This window comes from Hypomesus transpacificus, unplaced genomic scaffold, assembly GCF_021917145.1.
Source record: "Hypomesus transpacificus isolate Combined female unplaced genomic scaffold, fHypTra1 scaffold_127, whole genome shotgun sequence".
Classification (NCBI taxonomy): Eukaryota; Metazoa; Chordata; class Actinopteri; order Osmeriformes; family Osmeridae; genus Hypomesus; species Hypomesus transpacificus.
The window spans coordinates 14187-36207 of record NW_025813704.1 but is presented as its reverse complement, the minus strand read 5'-3'; the positions used below and the strand labels follow the sequence as shown (position 1 = coordinate 36207).

Genomic DNA, 22021 nt, shown 5'->3' with positions numbered 1-22021 from the left:
TTGGAACTGCGCTGACGATCATCCAATCAGAGTGCAGTTATCCAGGAAGGAAGTAACGCCCACTCCAACCTCATTTTTCTCAAAAAATGAAAAGTAACTTCCCTGTTTTTCAATTTATACTCTGTGGGCTTGCATGCTTGTTGATACAGTACCTTTACCAGGATAATCTGTATATAGAAGACAACCTTTAAACGCAAGGTAAGGGGTATTGCTAATTATTTAAGTACAGCAAACAGTGTTTGCCATATCACCCTAGAATGTACCACACAACGACGTGCAAGTAGGATAGCCCCAAAATAGGATCGGTGCACCGAAACTTAATCGATTCTAGAAGTTTCCCCTGGCCTACATAAGGATATAGCAACAAGCTCGTTTCGCTATATACATAGTAATGACGATTTTATGCAGGTGGTTCGCTTGGCGAAAACGGAGTAGAGTCGGTGGCTGCAGATTAGAAACATAAAAAAACGACTTTTTGACTCTATGCATACATCACGTCCGCATTTGCACAACCCATGTCAACAACTTCCGGTACCTAGCAGTTACGTTAGTTCTCGCACAAAATGCCCCTAGGAGTTTTGACCGATCTATCCAAAATGACAAACAACATTTAGCTACATATGTTGCAAACCTTAAAGCAAGAGGGAAAAGGGCTTCAAATTGTACGTTTCGAGCTACATCGACAATTGAAGGTAATGTTTATCTAACTCTCACAGTAAAAGTAGGTAGATAGTATCACTAGCGAAACCCCGAAAGTTCTAGACTTGGCCTATTTTTTCCCATGACCAATTCAGTGACCCGCAAGTCTCAGTACAAAGTTAGAAGGAACCTGTTAATCTCTTTTACGGTTTGGGCGAAAAGATGGCACCCAAATACCTTAATCGTTCGAACGCTTTCATCACTATCATCCGCTCTGTTGTCATCCATGCCCCCTACCAGTCCACAGTGTTACAGCATACAACTGCCGATCAAGCGGTAGCAGGTTCAATTCCTCCCCCTGTACATTGCTTTGGATAAAAGCGTCTGCTAAATAAACACATGACATGATCGTTATGGTTGTTGTCTGTGTGACAGATGGGCTACATGCAGGTCAAGCAACAGACGCCAACCATGCTTCACCTGAGGAGGTCCCCAAGCATCCGCTCCTGGGCCCTGCTGGTCGGTATGTGTCTGCCAAAGATTAGCGTGTATGTCTGTGTTTAAAGATAGATTGTTGTGTGTGTCATAAGTTTGCAGAATGGCTCAATGCTACCGAAATGCCTTCAATCCCTTGATGGTACTATAGCATTGTGTCAGCTTCCCTATGTGTTTCTGTATGAGTAACAAAATCTTGTTTGTTTACTGCCCCCCCCTCCCCCTCCAGGCATCGCATCCATTGGCCTGGCGGCTGCACACTACAGTTCAGGTATGACATCATCAGTCTCAACCAAATACATGGAGCGTTCTTCAGTATGCTACTTTTGAATAGATGGCGTGTTAGAACAGATTCTATTCATCCATCCACACTGCATCTCACTCTTTCTATCTATCTCTCTGCCTGATTGGATGTCATCTCTGTCATGTGCTTCCAGACAGCCTCTTGTGGAGGCTGTTCTATGTGGGAGGCTGCCTCTTTGTGGCTCTGCAGAACATGGAGGAGTGGGAGGAGGCTGTGTTCGACAAGTCCAAGGACGTGATCGAGCTGAGGACCTCCAGCCTCTACGCCATGATCCTTACGCTCTGGAGGAGAGGGCAGGAGAAAGGTGAGAGGTCGTGTGTGGGTGTGGCCAGCCTCCCTGAGCCACGCCGGTGTAGCTCAGAAGACACCCGGCCCCCCAGTGCTGTTATCTGGGACTGAGGGTCTGTCTGCGGTCAACTGGCTCAGAGGGAAACAGAACTGACTGCTTTCTTACTCTCTGTCCTGTCTGTCTTTCTCTCTGTTCTTTCTCCCTCTATCTCATGTCTTTGTCTCTCCCTCCATCTTTCTCTCTCTGTCCTGTCTCACTGGTCTTTCTCTCTCTCTCTCTCTCTATACATCTTTCCTTTGTCTCTCTCCTTCTTTCTCTCCACCGGTTTCAGTGGTGCTGAACATGGCCCACCTGAGTGACGTGTGTGTGCAGGAGGAGAAGGTGCGCTACCTGGGGAAGGGCTACCTGGTGGTGCTGAGGCTGGCTACGGGCTTCTCCTACCCGCTCACGCAGAGCGCTACGCTGGGCTCACACAGGTAAGACACGGGCCCTGTCAGGTACTATCGGATCGATTTTTCTTATGGCGCCAGGAACTGAACGCATGTTAACGTGGGAAATGGTATTGTTGATGAGAATGTATGTAATGGGATTAGGGGGTGTGTGGTCCACCGCTCCATAATATAACTGTCAAGTCGGTTATATTACAGCCATCACTGTTTTTCTTCCACTCCATCTCTTTCCTCAATGTCTCTCTTATTTGCCACCTCTTCCTCTCTTCCTTTCTCTCAGTGATGTGGAAGCTGTGGCTGCGTTGCTGATCCGCTTCCTGGGCCTGGAGGACCTGAGGCGACGCTGGGAGAGGGAGGAGGAGCAGAAGAAAAGGAACGAGGCAGCGCTGGCAGCGGCACAGAGAGAAGAGAATCAGGAAGTTGACGCCAACCACAGCAGTGACTCGGACGAGCAACCCTTTTAACCTTTCAGGAACCTCTGACCTGAGTTTTGACCTTGGAACTGAATCATGGACAGGGTGGACGTTTTCCCTAAGCACTGGTCCAGGGTCAGATGTTACGTTAATTTTCCTGTGTTTGGGGTCAGGGTTGGCGGAACGGTAATCTGATCCTGGGTCTGAGTTTACAGGACGCCTTCTACACCTACCCTGGAAAGGGGGAAAGAGGTGAAACTATGAAAACAGAGAGATTCTGGCCTTTACTGCCCTCGTTATGGTCGCACAACATTCCTCGATGATACATCAACTGCCTGCTCCTTCCCTCCTCCGGAACAATCTGGAAGGTTTATAAAGGGCATTGAGACACATTCTTTGGTATATTTACAGTTCTATCTCTATATCTAGTACCATTTGGTGTGTACTGCCTTACATCGGCGACTCACACACCTATGAGGTGTGAATGACCTCATGCTGTCTTAAACATTCCAGAGGTAAATACCATCCACATCTTCTAACTGCCTTGTGACTTAACTGGATTAAGTATCATTTTATGGAAAACGTCAATTTGAGGGATTCAAATTATTATTATTTTTTCAGACCACCCAGTTGACAATCTCTACGTATCAGTGCATAGTGCTGTCATAAGCTGAATGCATGTGATTGTAAACTATAATCAAGCATGGCAGAGATGAGAATGTTTGTTTGTGATCTCTGAAAGTTAAACCAATTTAATCTGGTTCTCCTGACTGGGTCAGTTACAATAAGAAATGCTAAACCTCAGGTTATACACTAGTTGAAATAATGTTTTCAATTCTGAAAGGGGTGATGTTTTTTTTCTGTATTTATGTACGGTTAATGTGAATGTCAATTCTTATCAAACCTAATTGTGATTTTATCGTCTCCATTCAGATGCACCTTTTTGATTTGTTTACATTTATTTTAATAAAACGTGTTAATTAACTTTGCATTCATTACTTTAACATTCCAGTGAAGTTAAGACAGAAGTCAAATCAACATATTACATATTTCACCTAGACGCACACCATCCTTTCACCTTGTCAGTTCTGTTAGTGAACAGGAGCCAGAGAGGGACCTGACTACTGGCTGTCCCCCAAAGATGGAGAGGGGTTGTGGGGCAGCATCTCTACCAGACAGACCCTGGTGGCCTCCAGCACCCTCTGGAGAGGAGCCATCACTGGCTCCACATGCTGCTCCACCCACTCCTGAGCTGTAGAGGCCGGGTAGAGGAGCACCATCTCCTCCCTAATGGCCTCCACCTTCTCCATCACCACAGCCAGCAACCTGGGAGGGGGGACGGGGACAGAGGAAAGAATGGAATAAGGAAGTGGAACAGGAAATGTTGAAGTGGAACAGGAAGTGCTGATGTGTAAGAGCACACAACGTGTCTTACGCCGTGGCCTGATCCTGGATCTGCTGGATGATGAGAGGGTTGACCATCCTCCTCTGCCGGTGGTGAGGAGACAGCCAGCCACGTACATACCTGACAACACAACACCCTACACTGGTCAACCACCACAGAACACCACCGTAACTAACCCTAACCCATACCTGACAACACAACACCCTACACTGGTCAACCACCACAGAACACCACCGTAACTAACCCTAACCCATACCTGACAACACAACACCCTACACTGGTCAACCACCACAGAACACCACCGTAACTAACCCTAACCCATACCTGACAACACAACACCCTACACTGGTCAACCACCACAGAACACCACCGTAACTAACCCTAACCCATACCTGACAACACAACACCCTACACTGGTCAACCACCACAGAACACCACCGTAACTAACCCTAACCCATACCTGACAACACAACACCCTACACTGGTCAACCACCACAGAACACCACCGTAACTAACCCTAACCCATACCTGACAACACAACACCCTACACTGGTCAACCACCACAGAACACCACCGTAACTAACCCTAACCCATACCTGACAACACAACACCCTACACTGGTCAACCACCACAGAACACCACCACTAACCCTAACCCATACCTGACAACACAACACCCTACACTGGTCAACCACCACAGAACACCACCACTAACCCTAACCCATACCTGACAACACAACACCCTACACTGGTCAACCACCACAGAACACCACCACTAACCCTAACCCATACCTGACAACACAACACCCTACACTGGTCAACCACCACAGAACACCACCACTAACCCTAACCCATACCTGACAACACAACACCCTACACTGGTCAACCACCACAGAACACCACCGTAACTAACCCTAACCCATACCTGACAACACAACACCCTACACTGGTCAACCACCACAGAACACCACCGTAACTAACCCTAACCCATACCTGACAACACAACACCCTACACTGGTCAACCACCACAGAACACCACCGTAACTAACCCTAACCCATACCTGACAACACAACACCATACACTGGTCCACCACCACAGAACACCACTGTAACTAACCCTAACCCATACCTGACAACACAACACCCTACACTGGTCAACCACCACAGAACACCACCGTAACTAACCCTAACCCATACCTGACAACACAACACCCTACACTGGTCAACCACCACAGAACACCACCGTAACTAACCCTAACCCATACCTGACAACACAACACCCTACACTGGTCAACCACCACAGAACACCACCGTAACTAACCCTAACCCATACCTGACAACACAACACCCTACACTGGTCAACCACCACAGAACACCACCGTAACTAACCCTAACCCATACCTGACAACACAACACCCTACACTGGTCAACCACCACAGAACACCACCGTAACTAACCCTAACCCATACCTGACAACACAACACCCTACACTGGTCAACCACCACAGAACACCACCGTAACTAACCCTAACCCATACCTGACAACACAACACCCTACACTGGTCAACCACCACCGTAACTAACCCTAACCCATACCTGACAACACAACACCCTACACTGGTCAACCACCACAGAACACCACCGTAACTAACCCTAACCCATACCTGACAACACAACACCCTACACTGGTCAACCACCACAGAACACCACCGTAACTAACCCTAACCCATACCTGACAACACAACACCCTACACTGGTCAACCACCACAGAACACCACCGTAACTAACCCTAACCCATACCTGACAACACAACACCCTACACTGGTCAACCACCACAGAACACCACCGTAACTAACCCTAACCCATACCTGACAACACAACACCCTACACTGGTCAACCACCACAGAACACCACCGTAACTAACCCTAACCCATACCTGACAACACAACACCCTACACTAGTCAACCACCACAGAACACCACCGTAACTAACCCTAACCCATACCTGACAACACAACACCCTACACTGGTCAACCACCACAGAACACCACCGTAACTAACCCTAACCCATACCTGACAACACAACACCCTACACTGGTCAACCACCACCGTAACTAACCCTAACCCATACCTGACAACACAACACCCTACACTGGTCAACCACCACAGAACACCACCGTAACTAACCCTAACCCATACCTGACAACACAACACCCTACACTGGTCAACCACCACAGAACACCACCGTAACTAACCCTAACCCATACCTGACAACACAACACCCTACACTGGTCAACCACCACAGAACACCACCGTAACTAACCCTAACCCATACCTGACAACACAACACCCTACACTGGTCAACCACCACAGAACACCACCGTAACTAACCCTAACCCATACCTGACAACACAACACCCTACACTGGTCAACCACCACAGAACACCACCGTAACTAACCCTAACCCATACCTGACAACACAACACCCTACACTGGTCAACCACCACAGAACACCACCGTAACTAACCCTAACCCATACCTGACAACACAACACCCTACACTGGTCAACCACCACAGAACACCACCACTAACCCTAACCCATACCTGACAACACAACACCCTACACTGGTCAGAACACCACCACAATCAAATACAAGAAAGAAAATGATAAAGTAGAGGATTATATAGAAGTAAATGCATACAAGTATAAGGGAAGAAAAAACATCTAAGCCAGTCAAGCCACAACAAGGAAATTGTTATGGCATAAGAAACGATAGACTTTACTGTCCCAGAGTAAAGTTGTCTTGGACACGTACAGAATCTGCTTCTGAAACTCATAACGCATGTTTCCAGACAAGGTGACTACAAGCAGCCCAGCATTCTTCCCTGTATAACTCACATGTTGTTTTCAAAATGGCGGAGCTCCTCGGAGTCGAGCAAGGCCGTTAGCTCCACGACCAGTTCGGCCAGTCTGCTGCCAGGAAACGAAGGAGCTTCACTTCCAGGTGACCTGAGATACACAGACCAAAACCCATTTCATAGTACTCTACGCAACAAGCTATGCTACAAGCTATGCTACAAGCTAACACAATGCTACAGCGTGGTGTTTTCTCACCCCGTCATGGCCTCCGCCTCCACAGAGTGTGTTCCCAGGCTGTGCGTGGCCCGGGCCTGGGCGTCGGGGCAGAAGCGGCCGTGATGGAGGGTCTGCAGGCAGGAGGCCAGGGAGGGCAGCCCCACAGGAAGCAGCTCACACAGCACAGACATGTGGTCGTACCTGACCGTGACGGAGCCCAACACAAACAGGCAGACGCACACACACATGTACACACCCATGTACACACACACACACACCAAGTCCAGTACGGACATTTTACAGCCAAATATGGTTATAATCTCCCAAAATACACCTAATATCCTAATAAAGATAATCCAGAACAATATGGTTATGTGCCCACCTCTGCCAGCCAGTGAGGGCGATGCCCTGCAGGTGAGCCCCAGCAGGGGAGGAGCTAGCCACCTTCAGCCACTGCAGGTGGTTCTGGACGTGTCTGAGCGTGCTGGGCACACAGGTGTGCACGCAGGTGGAGCCCTTGAAGGAGCTGGCGGCCCACAGGTGAGCCAGGCCAGACGCCTGGTACTTCTCCAGCAGAGACACTGCAGGGCACAATTTGTTTTATGTTGACTATGTATATTCTCCTCTATCATATGTATCCTGGTTCCTGAACATACATAGACAGTAAAACACAGATAGTGTTCTTACTAGTGGCCTCCACATCCAGAGCTGGACTGTAGTCCCACAGCATGGGCTGCACTAAGCCCCCCAGACCGCTGTCTACACACACACACACACACACACACACACACACACACACACACACACACACACACACACACACACACACACACACACACACACACACACACACACAGAAGAGGGTGAGTTTGTCAACTGTTGTAGACAAAGTCTCATTATGGCTCTGTCCAGGATCCTGTGTCTCCCACCTCCCCCTTCCTGTCTATACCCTCCCTCCCCCTTCAGTCTCCTCCCTCACCCCTCAGTCTCCTCCCTCCCCCCTCAGTCTCCTCCCTCACCCCTCAGTCTCCTCCCTCCCCCCTCAGTCTCCTCCCTCCCCCCTCAGTCTCCTCCCTCCCCCCTCAGTCTCCTCCCTCACCCCTCAGTCTCCTCCCTCACCCCTCAGTCTCCTCCCTCACCCCTCAGTCTCCTCCCTCACCCCTCAGTCTCCTCCCTCACCCCTCAGTCTCCTCCCTCACCCCTCAGTCTCCTCCCTCACCCCTCAGTCTCCTCCCTCACCCCTCAGTGTCTCCTGGTCCATCCCTCTCAGCATGTCGTCCCACATGATGATGTTCAGGTGAGGCCACGCCTCTTTCACCCCCCTCGCCACCCTGGTCACATGACCCAGGAACAGCTGCTGCACAGAGCGTCCAGGAGCCCCGCCCAGCCACTGCTGAGACTCCGCCCCCTCGCCCAGCAGGTACACCTGGACAGAGAACCACAGAACACTGGACAGTCACGTGACATTGACGTCATTAGTTTCACCTCACCCTTTACCTCCCTTAACCTCACCCGTGACATCCTCCACTCCCCCTCACCTCGTCAGCCCCGATGTGTATGGAGCCCAGCCCTGGGTGGAGGTCCACCACCTGCCTCAGCATCTCCTCCACCAGCCTGCGTCCCTCCTCCAGGTGGGGGTTCAGGGTGCCCAGACAGCGGCCCACCTCCCTCAGCCCACACAGGGAGCGGTGCTTCAACACAAACTGAGGAGGGAGACAGGTGGGAGGGGAGAGAGAGAGAGGGGGAGAGAGAGAGTAGGGAGAGATGAAGAGGAGAGAGAGTGATAGAGAGAGAGTAGGGAGAGAGAGGGAGTGAAAGAGAAGAAGTCGAGGAGAGAGAAAGTTGGAGCCATGGCGGAAAGTATAGAGAATGGGGATGGGAGGAAGACTCCCAAAGTGACACATCTACTTTGCAGAGTGTAAACTGTGTGACTGTGTACAGTGTACACTCCCTCTGTCACCTCCATGTGTCCAAACGTCTGCACCAGAGGAATGACCTCCAGCCCCTGGGACCTGGCCACATCCTGGATGGACAGGATCTCCTCTCGACTGCAAGATAGGAGACAGGAAGTTAATGCAGGGGACAGGAAGTCAGTACAGGAGACAGGAAGAATGAAAAGGTGTGTGTGTCAGGCCAGGGTCTATCTGCACCTGTATGGAGGGTGGGAGGTGGCTTGTAGCATCTTCAGCTTTCCCTTGTAGGGAAACATGTCCTCATACTCCAGCAGTAGACCATCTGCACCCAGACTGGCAAACAGCTCAATCAGCTGCCACACACACACACACACACAACATGGACCGGCGGTTTAATAGCCATCTAGGTTGAATATAACCTAACAGGAACGACGTTGTCTCCACACGATGATATAGTGATAGTAGATTTGTTGGTTGAATACTTTAGAAAGGTTGAGAAAACGACGTTAAGACAGCGCCATTATAGATCGTTACTCATGCAGTCTGTGACTGCAATATCTACAGCCTCGTCTACTCACCTTGTGCAAGTACTCTATTCTAGGAGGGGCACCTTTCAAATCCAGATGCACCAACTTCTTTCCCTTCGGCCACGGTGAAGCATCCATTCTGAAAGCTAAAGCATAGATTCGTACACTAATTTAAAGTTCTGCCCGACTGTTATATCATTATACAGCGCTGATAATGTCGCTTTCACGATCCTGTACACAACTACTCCTGAAGTGACGGCGCGCTGGGTTCACGGGCGGCACAGACCCACACGGATGACAACGTTATCAAAACATTGGAATGTGCGCTATTTTTTAAATGACTGGCAGGGCAATCGATCTAAATTGTCGAAAATGTGTTGCATCGAAGAATAATTGTTGTACTACTACTCGGAAGTTTCAAGTGTAACGGCTATTCTGCGTTTGTTTGTGCATCCTAGCTAATCACGTTTCTGCTGCTTCATGATGTGGTCCAATGAGAACGTAGGCTTCTTTTTCAACGAACCAATCAGAAACTCTACGACGCTTGGTACCAGGAAGTAGCTCGGTATTGCCAGTCGTGCGTGGTTGGTTTCAGATCTCAACTATTCCTGCAAGAAATACTCACATATGTGAATCTTCCTGATGCTCACCAAGCCGGGCTTTATGTTAAGAAGATGACAGTACAACGACGAGCTAATCTGAAAATCCCAGATTTGAATGGGATCGAGAAGAAGATTAAAAGGTAAATGCTGTAAACTGGGCTAGGTGATAACATCAGTTCCGACTTACCTGTGCAATGAGAGGTAGCCAACAAGAATGTAAATAGTATCAGTTAAGCCAAGTTAGAGCCGCTTTCTTTTATATTGTAGATGATGTAATCATGCAATGCTATTTCACACCTCCCTCACCACCTCCTCTATCTTTCCTTATTTTCTCCTCCCCTCTTTTCTACCTATATCCTCGTTCCTCCTCGCTCTGTTAAATATTTTGCCCCTTAACTTGTGTCTCCCCTCTCCCCCTTTCCTTCTCATCTCTCCTCTCTCCCCCTCTCCTCCCTCCCCATCTCCTTGCTCTCCCCATCCTCCTCCCTGTCCTCTTCTTTCCCTCTCTCCCCCTCCTCTCCTCTCCCCCTCCTCACCCCCATCTCTCCCTCTCCACTCCCCCTCCTCTCCTCCCCCCCTCCTCTCCTCCCCCCCTCCTCTCCTCCCCCCCTCCTCACCCCATCTCTCCCTCTCCTCTCCCCCTCCGCTCCTCCCCAGGGGCAACGCTCTGAGGCAGGCGTCTTTGTGGAGGAGCAGTCGAGGCTCTCTGCTGCTGCTGCTGCTCCTGGTGGTGGTGTGCGGCGCTGCGGCCTGGCTGTACCTGGCCCCAGGTGACCCTGATGTCACGGAGACGCTGGTTCGACAGGGCGAGGTGGTGAGCCCAGAGCCACGCGTCTACACTGTGGACTGCTCTGAGGACTATGACAGCTACAAACGCTACCCTGGTGAGAGAGAGAGAGAAAGAAAGAGAGAGAGAGGCAGAAAGAGAGAGAGAGCGTTTGTTAGCGTGTTCTAACCCAACAGTAGCATGGTTCCTACGAAGCCATTAACCTCCTCGGGGCAGGTCTACCTGTTCAAAGCCCTCCGTTCTTATTGCCCTCCAGCTCCAGGTGGTTATTCTAACCTTGTGCTCCAGGCCATCAGGCTGTGCATGTGGTAACACAGGCACAGTGTGTTATTTGCTTATTATATCACCGATCTTCTACAAACACTTTCCCGCCTGCTCACTGGTGTTTGCGGCTGTCCAGTGGTGAGATTTTATTGAAGCAGGCCTTGTCATTTTTACTGTAATTTATTTCATATCCTGATGGCAATCAATAAATTACACTCTGGCTGTTAAAAAAATTCAGGTTGCTCAAATTCAAACTGTAAAATTCAAATCCCCCCCCCCCCCCCCCCCCCAAAAAAAATCAAGCTTCAGAAATTCAACTAGAACAAAATTCAGGCTGCTCAAATTTGTAGGGTGAAATTCCGATCCCCAAAATTTGATAACTAATTCAGATCTGACCGATTCAGATTCACTTCTCCAAGAACGGTCCAACTGCAGACCTCTCTCCTCAGAGATCTGGTTCTACTACCGTTCGAATTTGAGCAACCTGAATTTCTGAACCTTGATTTTTATCTGAATTGTTTTTTATTCATTCATGTTTCAATTTTAAAGAGGTGAATTTAAATTTAAATGTCAATATTAAGTATTCAATGCCTTTCCCAGGATGCACTCCTCTCAGGTGTGGCCGAGCCGTAACAGACCAGTGTGGTGACCAGGGAGGAGGCTCAGGTACTCCGGAGGTAAGACACCCCCCCCCCCCCTCCCCCCCCCCTCTCACTCTCTATCTCACTCTCTCTCCCCCACTTCCCCACTCTCTCTCTCCTCTCTCGCTCCTCTCTCCCCTCTCTATCTCATTGTCTCTCTCTCCCTCCCCTCTCTCTGTCTCCCATGCTATATATTGATTTTCTCTCTCTGTCCAGTAAGATGAGATGTGATGGTGGTTCTCTGTCCTATAAGATGAGATGTGATGGTGGTTCTCTGTCCTATAAGATGAGATGTGATGGTGATTCTCTGTCCTATAACATGAGATGTGATGGTGGTTCTCTGTCCTATAACATGAGATGTGATGGTGGTTCTCTGTCCTGTAAGATGAGATGTGATGGTGGTTCTCTGTCCTATAACATGAGATGTGATGGTGGTTCTCTATCTCTGCAGGTTGGCTGAGCGAGGTCTCGCCCTGGCGGGTTCAGAGGGAGGGGTGAGTATCTGTGATTGATTATCTTGGCCTGCGTCTCTGAGGACTGTATGTTCCTCAACTGGCCCTCTAGAGGGCAGGCTGGTACTGCCTGGACCAGCCTGCCAGCCAGTCACACTGGTGTTTAGCTTGTGTTCTGCTCCTCTCTTTCACCAACCGTCTCTGGAGGAGGGGATCCCTCTCTGAATTTCTCCTCCCCAAGGTTTCTTCAATTTTTTCTCCCGTTGGGAGTTTTTTTCTGGGAGTTTTTTCCTTGTCTTCTTTGAGGGTTTAGGTTGGTTGAGGAGCAGTTCTATGTGCGTATGTGAAGCCCTCTGTGACATGCTTGCGTGTAAAAAGGGCTATACAAATACATTTGATTTGATTTGATTCTGTGTCTGCATGAGTGAACCAAGCAGTCCCTCGCCACGCTGTCCTACCCCGGTGGAATCGAAATGTTCTGTTTCGGTTTCAACCCCTCTCCACCCTCCCTTCCCTCCCCTCTCCCTCCTCCCCCAGTTGTTGTGTTTGATGAGTGAGAAGACAGTGAAACACAGGGGACATCCCAAAATAAATAATAAACACCAAAAATAACAACAACAAAAAAGAAAATTAATTATTTTCTAAGTGGTGGCATGTTGCCCTCACTGCAGCTGAATAGCAGCTGCAGATAACAAGTGACTAGCAGGGAGGCCCAAAGCAAGCGCAGCTGGACAAAATACACAACTTTGTATTTGGTTTTCTGTTTGGGTTTTGGCAGTGGTGGATTTGATTATTGAGTTTGAGTTTTCGTCCCTTCCAGGCCTCCATCCTGGACCTGCATTCTGGAGCTCTGTCCATGGGGAAACAGTTTGTCAACATCTACAGGTGAGTGTGGCTGTCTCTCCCTCCATCATTCTCTCTCTCTCTCTCTCTCTCTCTCTCTCTCTCTCTCTCTCTCTCTCTCTCTCTCTCTCTCTCTCTCTCTCTCTCTCTCTCTCTCTCTCTCTCTCTCTCTCTCTCCCTCGCTCTCTCTCTACCCCTCTCTCTCTACCCCTCTGTCTCTCTCTCTACCCCTCTGTCTCTCTGTCCTCTCTGAGCCTCCAGTGCTGATTGGTTGTGACAAGACGACTGCTGGGGCTGTCATCGTTCCTTTCAGTGGGCTTTCATGAACCCCCTTGAGATCAACTCAACCTCCTCTCCCTCTCTCTCTCTCCCTTTACCTCTCTCACTCCTCTCCCTCTCTCCCTCCCTCCCCTCCTCTCCCTCTCTCCTCCCTCCCTCCCCTCCCCTCCCTCTCTACTCCCAGTATCTGTCATGTTTGGATGGCTGGTATGCCCACTTGGGTAATTGTGCAATGTGCCATGTATCGTATGCTAATGTATGCTAATAGAGCTGTGTTCTCTCAACTCTAAACTTTGTGTGTGTGTGTGTGTGTGGTGGTTCTACCAGGTACTTTGGGGAGCAGGTCGGTGAGGTGTTCACCCAGGAAGATTTTCAGCTCTACAGGTGACAGCAAACACACACACACCTGTAGACACATACACACACACCATCTGTCTGACACTAGCATTTTACTGCCACTTATATGTTATTGCCATATCATGTGAGTGTGCTTATGTGTACTGTCACTTACATATTCTTGCCTGCCTGCGGGTGTGTGTGTCTCTGCGTGTGTGTGTGTGTGCAGGGCGGTGCGTGGTCGTATCCAGGAGGTGGTCGCCCAGGTGTTTGACTTGGATCCTGCCCTGATGTTCCTCACCAAGCCCACCTTCTTCTCCAGGATCAACAGCAGCTCCGCCCAGACCCAGCACGATGAGTACTGGCACCCTCACATAGACAAGGTAGACACACACACACACACACACACACACACACACCCTCAAACTGGACCCTGGATATACAGTGCACCGTATTAGGAGAAGTTCATACTAGGGTTGAAATGATCACATTAGCTATTCTGTTTGTTCAAACCTGGCCTATCTGAAAGGAAAGCTATATATATAAACCTAGACTTTAATGAATGCTTGTTACGTACTCTCTCTGGCATTAACAAGTTACTCAGTCTGTTTAGAACCGTGGTTCTCCTTAGAACGTTCCAGGGGTTTCAGAGATGAAAGCTCCTCTCTTCAGAAGTTGGCTTTAGCTCAGTGGAACAGCTGTTGACTGCTAAACGAGCAGGTTCAAATTCCTTGACTTAGGAAATAAATGTATTTTCTTATTTTCTGTTAGGAAGTGGAGAGAGGAGAGAGGATGAACTGCATTTCCTGTTTACGGGGGACTTAGCCTGAAGGGTGCTTTTCACCAAAGTCAACTTAGTATATCTTAGTTTTTCAGTTGTTGTCCAGCTCTAGTCTGAACTAACATCTGATAAGGAAGCTGTGAATTTCTCTTGTTCTCTTAGCGTGAATACGGGACTGTGTACTCGCCCCCCTCTCCTGCCCCCCTGCCCCGCCCTCCTCTCCTGTCCCCCTGGTCCTGGACAGCTGGATAAACAGATCTGGAATCAAATCCAAATCACACCTGCCCCCCCATCTGTCTTCGGCACCATCTTGAGTCTAATTGGCCCACCCAGCCCTCATTTAAATGGAAATGTCTCCAGCCGTCTGCTGACCCCCCCCCCCCCCCCCCCCCTCCATCGATCATGTCGCTGATCCGAGGCTGCTGCCTCCTTGCGGGACACGGCGTGGTCCCACTCGCCGCCGCTGATAGAGACCAGATAAGTCTGCACACTGGGCTGGAATGGTTACGCTGGAGACAGATGCATTCTGGGTGACGTTGGGGGGTTGTGTTTGGAGCCCTGTCCTCTGGTCACGTCCGGTGTAAGACCAAGTTACAGATGATCCCAGCTCAGATAGACACAGAGAGGGAGGGGGAGACTGAGAGTGGGGGGGGGGGGAGAGAGAGAGAGAAAGTGATCCCAGCTCAGATAGCAGCTTCTCAGCCAGATTGGAGAACCTCTGGTGATTGGGTGGGGGAGATAACTATGTATCTTGTCCTCTCTCATTCTCTGTTTCAATCTTACCTCTCCCTATCTTTCTGTTCCTCTCTCCCTCCATCTCTCTCCCTTTCTATCTCTCCCTCGCTCTACCTCTCTCTTTCCTTTTCTTTTGTTCTCTCTCTCTCTCTCTCTCCCTCTCTCTCTCTCTCTCTCTCTCTCTCTCTCTCTCTCTCTCTCTCTCTCTCCCCCCCGTCTCTCTGTGTGTCTCCCAGGTGACGTACGGCTCGTTTGACTACACCTCTCTCCTCTACCTGTCTGACTACGGCTCGGACTTCACTGGAGGTCGCTTCATCTTCATGGACTCCAACGGCAACAGGACAGTGGAACCACGTGCAGGTGAACACACAAACACAGACACTCATGCACACACATCAACACAGCACTCTCTCTTTCCTTCTCTCTCTCCTGTGTGCACTACCACGTTGTGTCCCCAGGGTGAACCCCCACTGTGCTCTACAGAGGGGTTTTTATGGGCTGAAGTGGACCTGAGGGTCTCAGCATTAGTCTTGATTGCCTGACAGAGACCAGAGCCCAGCCAGAGCCCAGCCAGAGCCCAGCCAGAGCCCAGCCAGGCTGTCGGGGAGCTGGACGCCAGCTGGGTTTCTGCCTTGATTTGGACTCTGTGGTTTTTATCAGCGTTGGGGTAATGCTGCGGTCACATGATTAGCTTGTGTTGTGTTTGAATCCAGGGGTGGATGTTGTGTTCACAGTCAGGAAGGCTTCTCAGAGCTAGACGGTATTCTTTCCCTCACTCTTGCTTGCTGCATCTCTCTCCTCTCTCTAACACACACTCTCTCTTTAAACACACACACACACACAGCAGGCATACTCAACACGCACCGTGTGATGTTGTGGTTTGAAAAAGGATCTACTCAGAGATGGGTCTATGACTCATACTGAGCTCCTGTCAAAGTTTAATGTTAAAATAGAAGGACAGAGAGAGAGACAGAGATGGGAAAGGAAAGCAAAAAAGCAAGTTAGACATTGAATATCCAGAGAAAGAAAGAGCAAAGAGGAAGAAAAGGAGCAGAAGAGAGGAGGGTGACGGTCCTGCAGTATGAAGTGGATCAGAGTTAGATTATATTAAAGAACAAACAGGCATGTGACACAATGATGGCTCTGAAACAGTCCCCTGAGGCGAGGTGTTTTTGTGCAGTGACAGAAAGAGAGGAGGAGGAGGAGGAGGAGGAATCGAGGATCGAGGGAGGAGGAGATGGGATTATGCATTGATATTCAGAGTCGGTTCATTTTTTCTGCTAAATCGCGTTTCACCTCAGCAGAGCGGGTCGACAGGGAAAGAGAGAGGAGAGAGGGGAGGGAGAGAGAGAGAGGAGAGAGGGAGTGAGAGAAAGAGAGAGGAGAGGGGATTGAAAGAGGGAGGGAGGAGAAAGGGAGAGGAGAGGAACCTGCCCTAAAGAGGCACTATTTACCATGTTAACCTTGACCTCCTGCCAACCGGGCCCAGCGTGAGGCAGGGGTGAGGCAGGGGAGAGGCCAGGGGGTGATGCAGGGGTGAGGCAGGGAAGAGGCTGGGGAGAGGCTGGGGTGAGGCAGGGGTGAGGCAGGGGTGAGGCTGGGGAGAGGCTGGGGAGAGGCAGGGGGAGAGGCAGGGGAGAGGCAGGGGTGAGGCAGGGGAGAGGCAGGGGAGAGGCTGGGGAGTTCACAGAGATAATTATGCCTTTCTGTCTGAGAGCTCTGCCATGAATGAACCCTTATTGAAACGGCAGGATGACATCAGGAGCGTGTGAAGGGGGAGGCAGGGAGGATGATAGTAATGACACATCCACTGGAGTTAAACCAAACTGAACAGTATTGAAGTTGATCGAATCAGAACTGAACAGACTGGGTTTGTGTTTCCTGATGGAGATGCAAGGAAGGATGTAAGGTTGTCCTCAAAGTAGAGAAAGTTTGAGTTTGCTTCCACATAGACTGGTTGACACAGCTGTGTGTGTGTGTGTGTGTGTGTGTGTGTGTGATGGCATGGATCCAGCAGAGACACACTGTGTTTGTAGAGCATCTGTTGGTGTAGTGTGTACGTGATTCGCCTACCAAAAACACATACATTACCCTGAGCTGGCTGCTGCCTATAGATGTGCTGTCCTCAGGTGGGGGCGGAGCCTAGGACAGTTCAGAGAGTGCAGCCTGATGAACAGGCTGAACTTTTATCCAGGGGATTGTGAGGGGGAGGGGGGATTCGAACCTGCAATCTTTTGATCTGCAATCAGTTGCTCTACCAAAGCGGTAGTACCTATCCCCCCTTTTCCCCAAACAGTGAAGGGAGAGAGAGGACAGTGAAGGGAGAGAGAGGGGGATTACTGCTGACAGGATAACTGGATGCTGGTTGGCTGTCTGGGTGATAATCCAAACTGGCTTCTGGAAAAGCCTGAATGTGAAATCTGACGCTTTGGGAGTCCGATCAGCAAGACGCACAAGTTTTGAGAATCCGCCGTGACTTTCCATTCAACCGCAAGAATGTCAAATCCGGAACGCTCATTGACCAATCGGGAGGCGTTTCCGTGACGATCCGCTCCCTAATTGTTTTCTGTTAACTGGAGGTTTTTCTCACCAAGATACTTTATTTCCTCTGTGGTTTTCCTACATTATTGTTCAGCTGAATCAATTCCACTGATCTCATGCTATTAGAGAGGGCTTTATGGACTGTGCCTGTTGGGGTAAACAGACTTCGTATTTACATCCATAGCTCAGCAGTCCTGTAGCCAGTGAACGCATGCTTTATCCTCACCCATGGACTAATGCTGCTTCATAGAAGAACCCCTTTTAATCAGAGAAGCATTCTGTTACAGCTTATCTCATTGTTTTTCTCCCTCCCTCTCTCCCCCTATGTCTCTCTCTCTGTCTCTCTCTCTCTTAACGCATTTCTTTGTCCAATTGGTTGTTTCTCGGCTTCGTCTCTCGTTCTGTTTTTCCAAGTGTATGTTCCATTACCTAACACCTCCCAGTCATTCCCCTTGACAGCTACTGCTAGCATACACACACACACACACACACACACACACACACACACACACACACACACACACACACAGAGAGAAAGCCCCTTCTCTCCCAGGACAAGCAAACAACCATTTTTATTTTTATTACAACTTTAATGACATAACCCTTTTAGTTATCTCTCAAAGAATAAGAGTGTGCTTTTAACAGGAAACACAGACAACTTTAAAGTTACAAAACATATACTGGAGTTAAACATAATAGAGCATGATTATGTAAGTAGTGCCTGTATGTAAATATCAGAATGTCTCACAGAGAGAGAGAGTGCGTCTGTGGAACATTCTGGGCCAAAGGCTCCTTCCTCGGCTCCACGTCTTGAGAGCTCTGACACTCACACTTCTGCCAGGTCTGGGGCCAAAATGTGAAACTTAAGATTGTACTTCTTTCACCAACTCGTGAATGTCTATTTAATAAGTGTCTGTTTCATTCGGAAGTTGAAAAACGTCCCAGAGGTCCAGCTGTCAATCTGAGCTAGCTAAACCCTCTCTTTCTCTCTTCTCATCTCAGATCTCTCTATCTGTCCACACTACCTCTCCTTCTCCTCCCTCTCTCCTCTCCTCCTCCTCCCTCTCTCCTCCCTCTGTCCTCTCCTCCTCCTCCCTCTCTCCTCCTCCCCTCTCTCCTCTCCTCCCTTTCCTCTCCTCCCTCCTCCCTCTCTCCTCCTCCCTCTCATCTCCTCCTCCTCCCTCTCTCCTCCCTCTCTTCTCTCCTCCTCCTCCTCTCTCCTCTCCCTCCCGTCTCCTCTCCTCCCTTTCCTCTCCTCCCTCTCTCCTCCTCCCTCTCTCCTCTCCTCCCTCTCTCCTCTCCTCTCTTCCCTATCTCCTCCTCCCTCTCTCCTCTCCTCCCTCACCTCCTCCTCCCTCTCCTCTCCTCCTCCCTCTCTCCTCTCCTCTCCTCCCTCTTCTCCTCCTTCTCTCCTCCTCCCTCGCTCCTCTCCTCTCCTCCTCCTCCTCGCTCTCTCCTCTCCTCCCTCACCTCCTCCTCCCTCTCCTCTTCTCCTCCTCCCTCTCCTCTCCTCGCTCTCTCCTCCTCTCCTCTTCTCCTCCTCCCTGCTCCTCTCCTCTCCTCCTCCTCCCTCTCCTCCCTCTCTCCTCTCCTCTCCTCTCCTCGCTCTCTCCTCCTCCCTCTCCTCTTCTCCTCCTCCCTCCTCCTCCTCCCTCTCCTCTCCTCCTCCTCCCTCTCTCCTCCTCCTCCTCCCTCTCTCCTCCCTCCTCCTCCCTCTCTCCTCTCCTCCCTCCTCCTCGCTTCTCTTCCTCCTCCTCCTCTCCTCTTCTCCTCCTCCCTCTCCTCTCCTCCTCCTCCTCTCTCTCCTCCTCCTCCGCCTCTCCTCCTCCCTCTCTCCTCCTCCTCCTCCTCCTCCTCTCCTCCTCCTCCTCTTCTCCTCCTCCCTCTGTTCTGGATCTCTGGCTGGACCCGTCACTGATGTATTTCTGTTTCTATGATCTTTTTCTTCTTTTTCCTTGTCATCCCTCATCATGATTTCACCCCAACACAACACTCCTCTTTTACCTCAGCTCCTCTTCCCCTGCAGCCAGGAGAACTTCTAGCCGGCTCCTGTCTTCCTCCTGACCTCCACCACCATCACGCCACCCTCTCTCTCCTGAACCTCTGTTCTCTTCTCCAGGGCGAGTGTCCTTCTTCTCCTCTGGTTCGGAGAATCTCCACCGCGTGGAGAAAGGTGTCGTGGGGCACACGCTACGCCATCACGGTGTCCTTCCACCTGTGACCCTGCACACGCCATCGCAGACCCTGACATGCCCCGAGACTAGGAACAGCGCCACCTGGAGGGGAGGGGAGGGGGGCACAGGTATGAATAATCAGTGCCAAAGTAAACAGGGTTGAACACACACCGATCCCCCCACACATACCCACTCACACACTTCCAAATTTCCCTTTGCTGTGTTTTTTATAAGCAGCCAGTGTGTCGTCTCTGACCCTGGCTCATTCCACATGGTGTGCTGTCAAACACAGCTTCACACTGAGATACCAACCGCTGGCATCCTCTACACTCCTCACCGCCTCACTTCCTGTGACACCTCCACTTCCTGTGACCCCTCCATGGTCAAATCCTCCTGCCGTCGACTGCTTCCTCACCAGACAGGTTCGGTAGGATCCTGCGCCTCTAATCTGACTGGAGGTGGAAGGTGGAGGTTCTGGTCTGTGGGGGGGAGGGTGGATGAGGTGGAGGAGAAAGCGTTTGGTGTTGCTGCTTCAGACCCGGGGACACCGTCTGTGTACACTTCCAGGGTGATTCTCCACGCGTCCGATAGGAGCAACTTTCTTCTGAGAAGAACTCTCCCCTACCATCAACGTGTCATTTTCTTTTTGTGTGAAGCTTTTTTTTATTTTGTATTTTTTTTTGCACAAATGAGATGTTTTGAGGTGTGTGTCAGTCAGGATGATTTCAAATAAAAGACAGTAGCTGCTGGCCTGATTTATTTTCTGTCCAGCAGCCTTCGGGAGACAATCGTGCGAATGAGACTCACACCTGGATGAATGAGTCTCTGCATGTCACACACACACGGCTTGAGAGCAGTCAGGTATTAATTTCCAATGGCGTTTTATAGTTTTCTCCTCTGTGTTTGTGTATTATGTATGTATTGTGTATTATATACGATCAACACAGTGTCGTTTTTTTTCCGATAAAAAATAACAAGCATGTATTAATTCTGAATAGTGTCGCGCATGACCCGCTCATTCCACATAGTTGAGTACAGAATCACAATAGGCTCCCTCTGATACGCTGGTAAACACAGACATTCATCGTAATTACGAAGAAAATGACGGCGTTTACTGAGCCTGTTGCATTCGAACATTTTATTTATTTTTCAGCTCCCAGATGGCGGGTTGACTTTTCATTTTTTAGATAACCCCGCGAAACAACACAATTCCCCTTAACTTGGCGGAATTAATATGCCAGGCCACTTTCAGAAGAATTTGTAGCGGATTTGCGCTATTTTCTGCCCCGGTAGTCAGCAGAACTACTGGCTGTTTCAAATTTTCAGGCTGGCGGATATCTAGACCCCATTGAGCGCCATCCATAAATATATTATATCTGCTTTTAGACTGCGCTGTGGCCTGACTGTAAAATAGGCTATGTATATTTTTATATAGTTCAGTTTTATAAAGTTATTTGAAAGAAGAATCACCCCTCAACAAAGACATATGACTGGTGAACCATGTAGAAAATTAAAACCTAATAAAATAAGATTAAGGTAAATTAAAAGATTAATGGAGAAGTTGTGTTCCTTGTTTGACTATTTCTGTAAAATATACAGGAAGTACTCGGTGATGAGCCTCCCATTGATTCATGCCAGAAAAAAGATGCTGGATATTTGCCTTTCTTCTATTCGATTTGGACAGTTAAACCTAAACCTGTCTGTTGTATTGAATCATGTGTTTCTCTGTCCACAGTGAGGTAGTGGCTTAGGTGTGTAGTTTCCCTTCTTAGAAAACCACTGTGAGATGATAACATGTTGATGGAGTGCCTGTTTTACAGCGAACAGCAAGCCAATACAGCAACATCACATCAGTACTCATATCTGTATGTACAGATTTTTCAATAATGACCAAATATTGATGTTCACATGAAGGGAGAGAGGTGGTTGTGATGTATTCAAAGTACACCTGTCTTGTCTTGGTGAAGAGTGGAAGTATGGAATGAGGGAGAGAGAGCCTTTAGCATTCTGCAGTTCTCCAGCTGCTAACAGCGTTAAATCTGGTGCTTTGTTTGAGGGGAGAGAGATCAGTACTGAGAT

The 22021-nt window shown here is 49.4% G+C and overlaps 3 protein-coding genes across 4 annotated transcripts; 2 read left to right on the top strand and 1 right to left on the bottom strand.

Moving 5' to 3' along the window:
• Positions 1 to 67: 67 nt before the first annotated feature.
• LOC124488168 (cytochrome b-245 chaperone 1 homolog) lies at positions 68 to 3552 on the top strand. Of its 2 annotated transcripts, none has more exons than XM_047050707.1 (6): positions 68 to 198; positions 1075 to 1162; positions 1364 to 1405; positions 1572 to 1742; positions 2059 to 2203; positions 2457 to 3551. In XM_047050707.1, exons 2-6 carry the CDS (start codon positions 1075 to 1077, stop codon positions 2638 to 2640), a joined length of 630 nt encoding a protein of 209 aa, XP_046906663.1. In that variant the 5' UTR covers positions 68 to 198; the 3' UTR covers positions 2641 to 3551. The 2 variants fall into 2 exon arrangements, with proteins under 2 accessions (XP_046906663.1, XP_046906662.1); XM_047050706.1 differs by lacking the exon at positions 68 to 198 and adding an exon at positions 205 to 692 and having other exon boundaries at positions 2457 to 3552.
• Positions 3530 to 9969, bottom strand: hexdc (hexosaminidase (glycosyl hydrolase family 20, catalytic domain) containing). Its single transcript, XM_047050697.1, has 11 exons — positions 9559 to 9969; positions 9218 to 9333; positions 9028 to 9115; positions 8606 to 8770; positions 8307 to 8493; positions 7755 to 7826; positions 7450 to 7648; positions 7107 to 7268; positions 6891 to 7001; positions 4025 to 4114; positions 3530 to 3915 (listed from the first exon to the last, which is right to left on the bottom strand). Exons 1-11 carry the CDS (start codon positions 9643 to 9645, stop codon positions 3711 to 3713), a joined length of 1482 nt encoding a protein of 493 aa, XP_046906653.1. The 5' UTR covers positions 9646 to 9969; the 3' UTR covers positions 3530 to 3710.
• Positions 9970 to 10063: 94 nt separating this feature from the next.
• uts2r2 (urotensin-2 receptor 2) lies at positions 10064 to 20267 on the top strand. Its single transcript, XM_047050705.1, is given in 12 exon segments — positions 10064 to 10249; positions 10767 to 10993; positions 11761 to 11798; positions 11800 to 11837; positions 12253 to 12295; positions 13074 to 13138; positions 13703 to 13759; positions 13941 to 14094; positions 15464 to 15587; positions 19888 to 19937; positions 19939 to 19980; positions 19982 to 20267. Coding segments are annotated over 12 exon segments (957 nt in total). The 5' UTR covers positions 10064 to 10181; the 3' UTR covers positions 20033 to 20267.
• Positions 20268 to 22021: the final 1754 nt, after the last annotated feature.

What these genes read in the sequence shown, in the direction of transcription:
- LOC124488168 (XM_047050706.1), top strand. Translation starts at nt 621, where the DNA reads ATGTTGCAAACCTTAAAGCAAGAGGGAAAAGGGCTTCAAATTGTACGT. An exon ending in AGCTACATCGACAATTGAAG is followed by an intron (nt 693 to 1,074) that starts GTAATGTTTATC and finishes TCTGTGTGACAG; the next exon opens with ATGGGCTACATGCAGGTCAA. An exon ending in GGCTGCACACTACAGTTCAG is followed by an intron (nt 1,406 to 1,571) that starts GTATGACATCAT and finishes ATGTGCTTCCAG; the next exon opens with ACAGCCTCTTGTGGAGGCTG.
- hexdc (XM_047050697.1), bottom strand. Translation starts at nt 9,645, where the DNA reads ATGGATGCTTCACCGTGGCCGAAGGGAAAGAAGTTGGTGCATCTGGAT. An exon ending in GAATAGAGTACTTGCACAAG is followed by an intron (nt 9,334 to 9,558) that starts GTGAGTAGACGA and finishes TGTGTGTGGCAG; the next exon opens with CTGATTGAGCTGTTTGCCAG. An exon ending in ATCCAGGATCAGGCCACGGC is followed by an intron (nt 3,916 to 4,024) that starts GTAAGACACGTT and finishes CCCCCCTCCCAG; the next exon opens with GTTGCTGGCTGTGGTGATGG.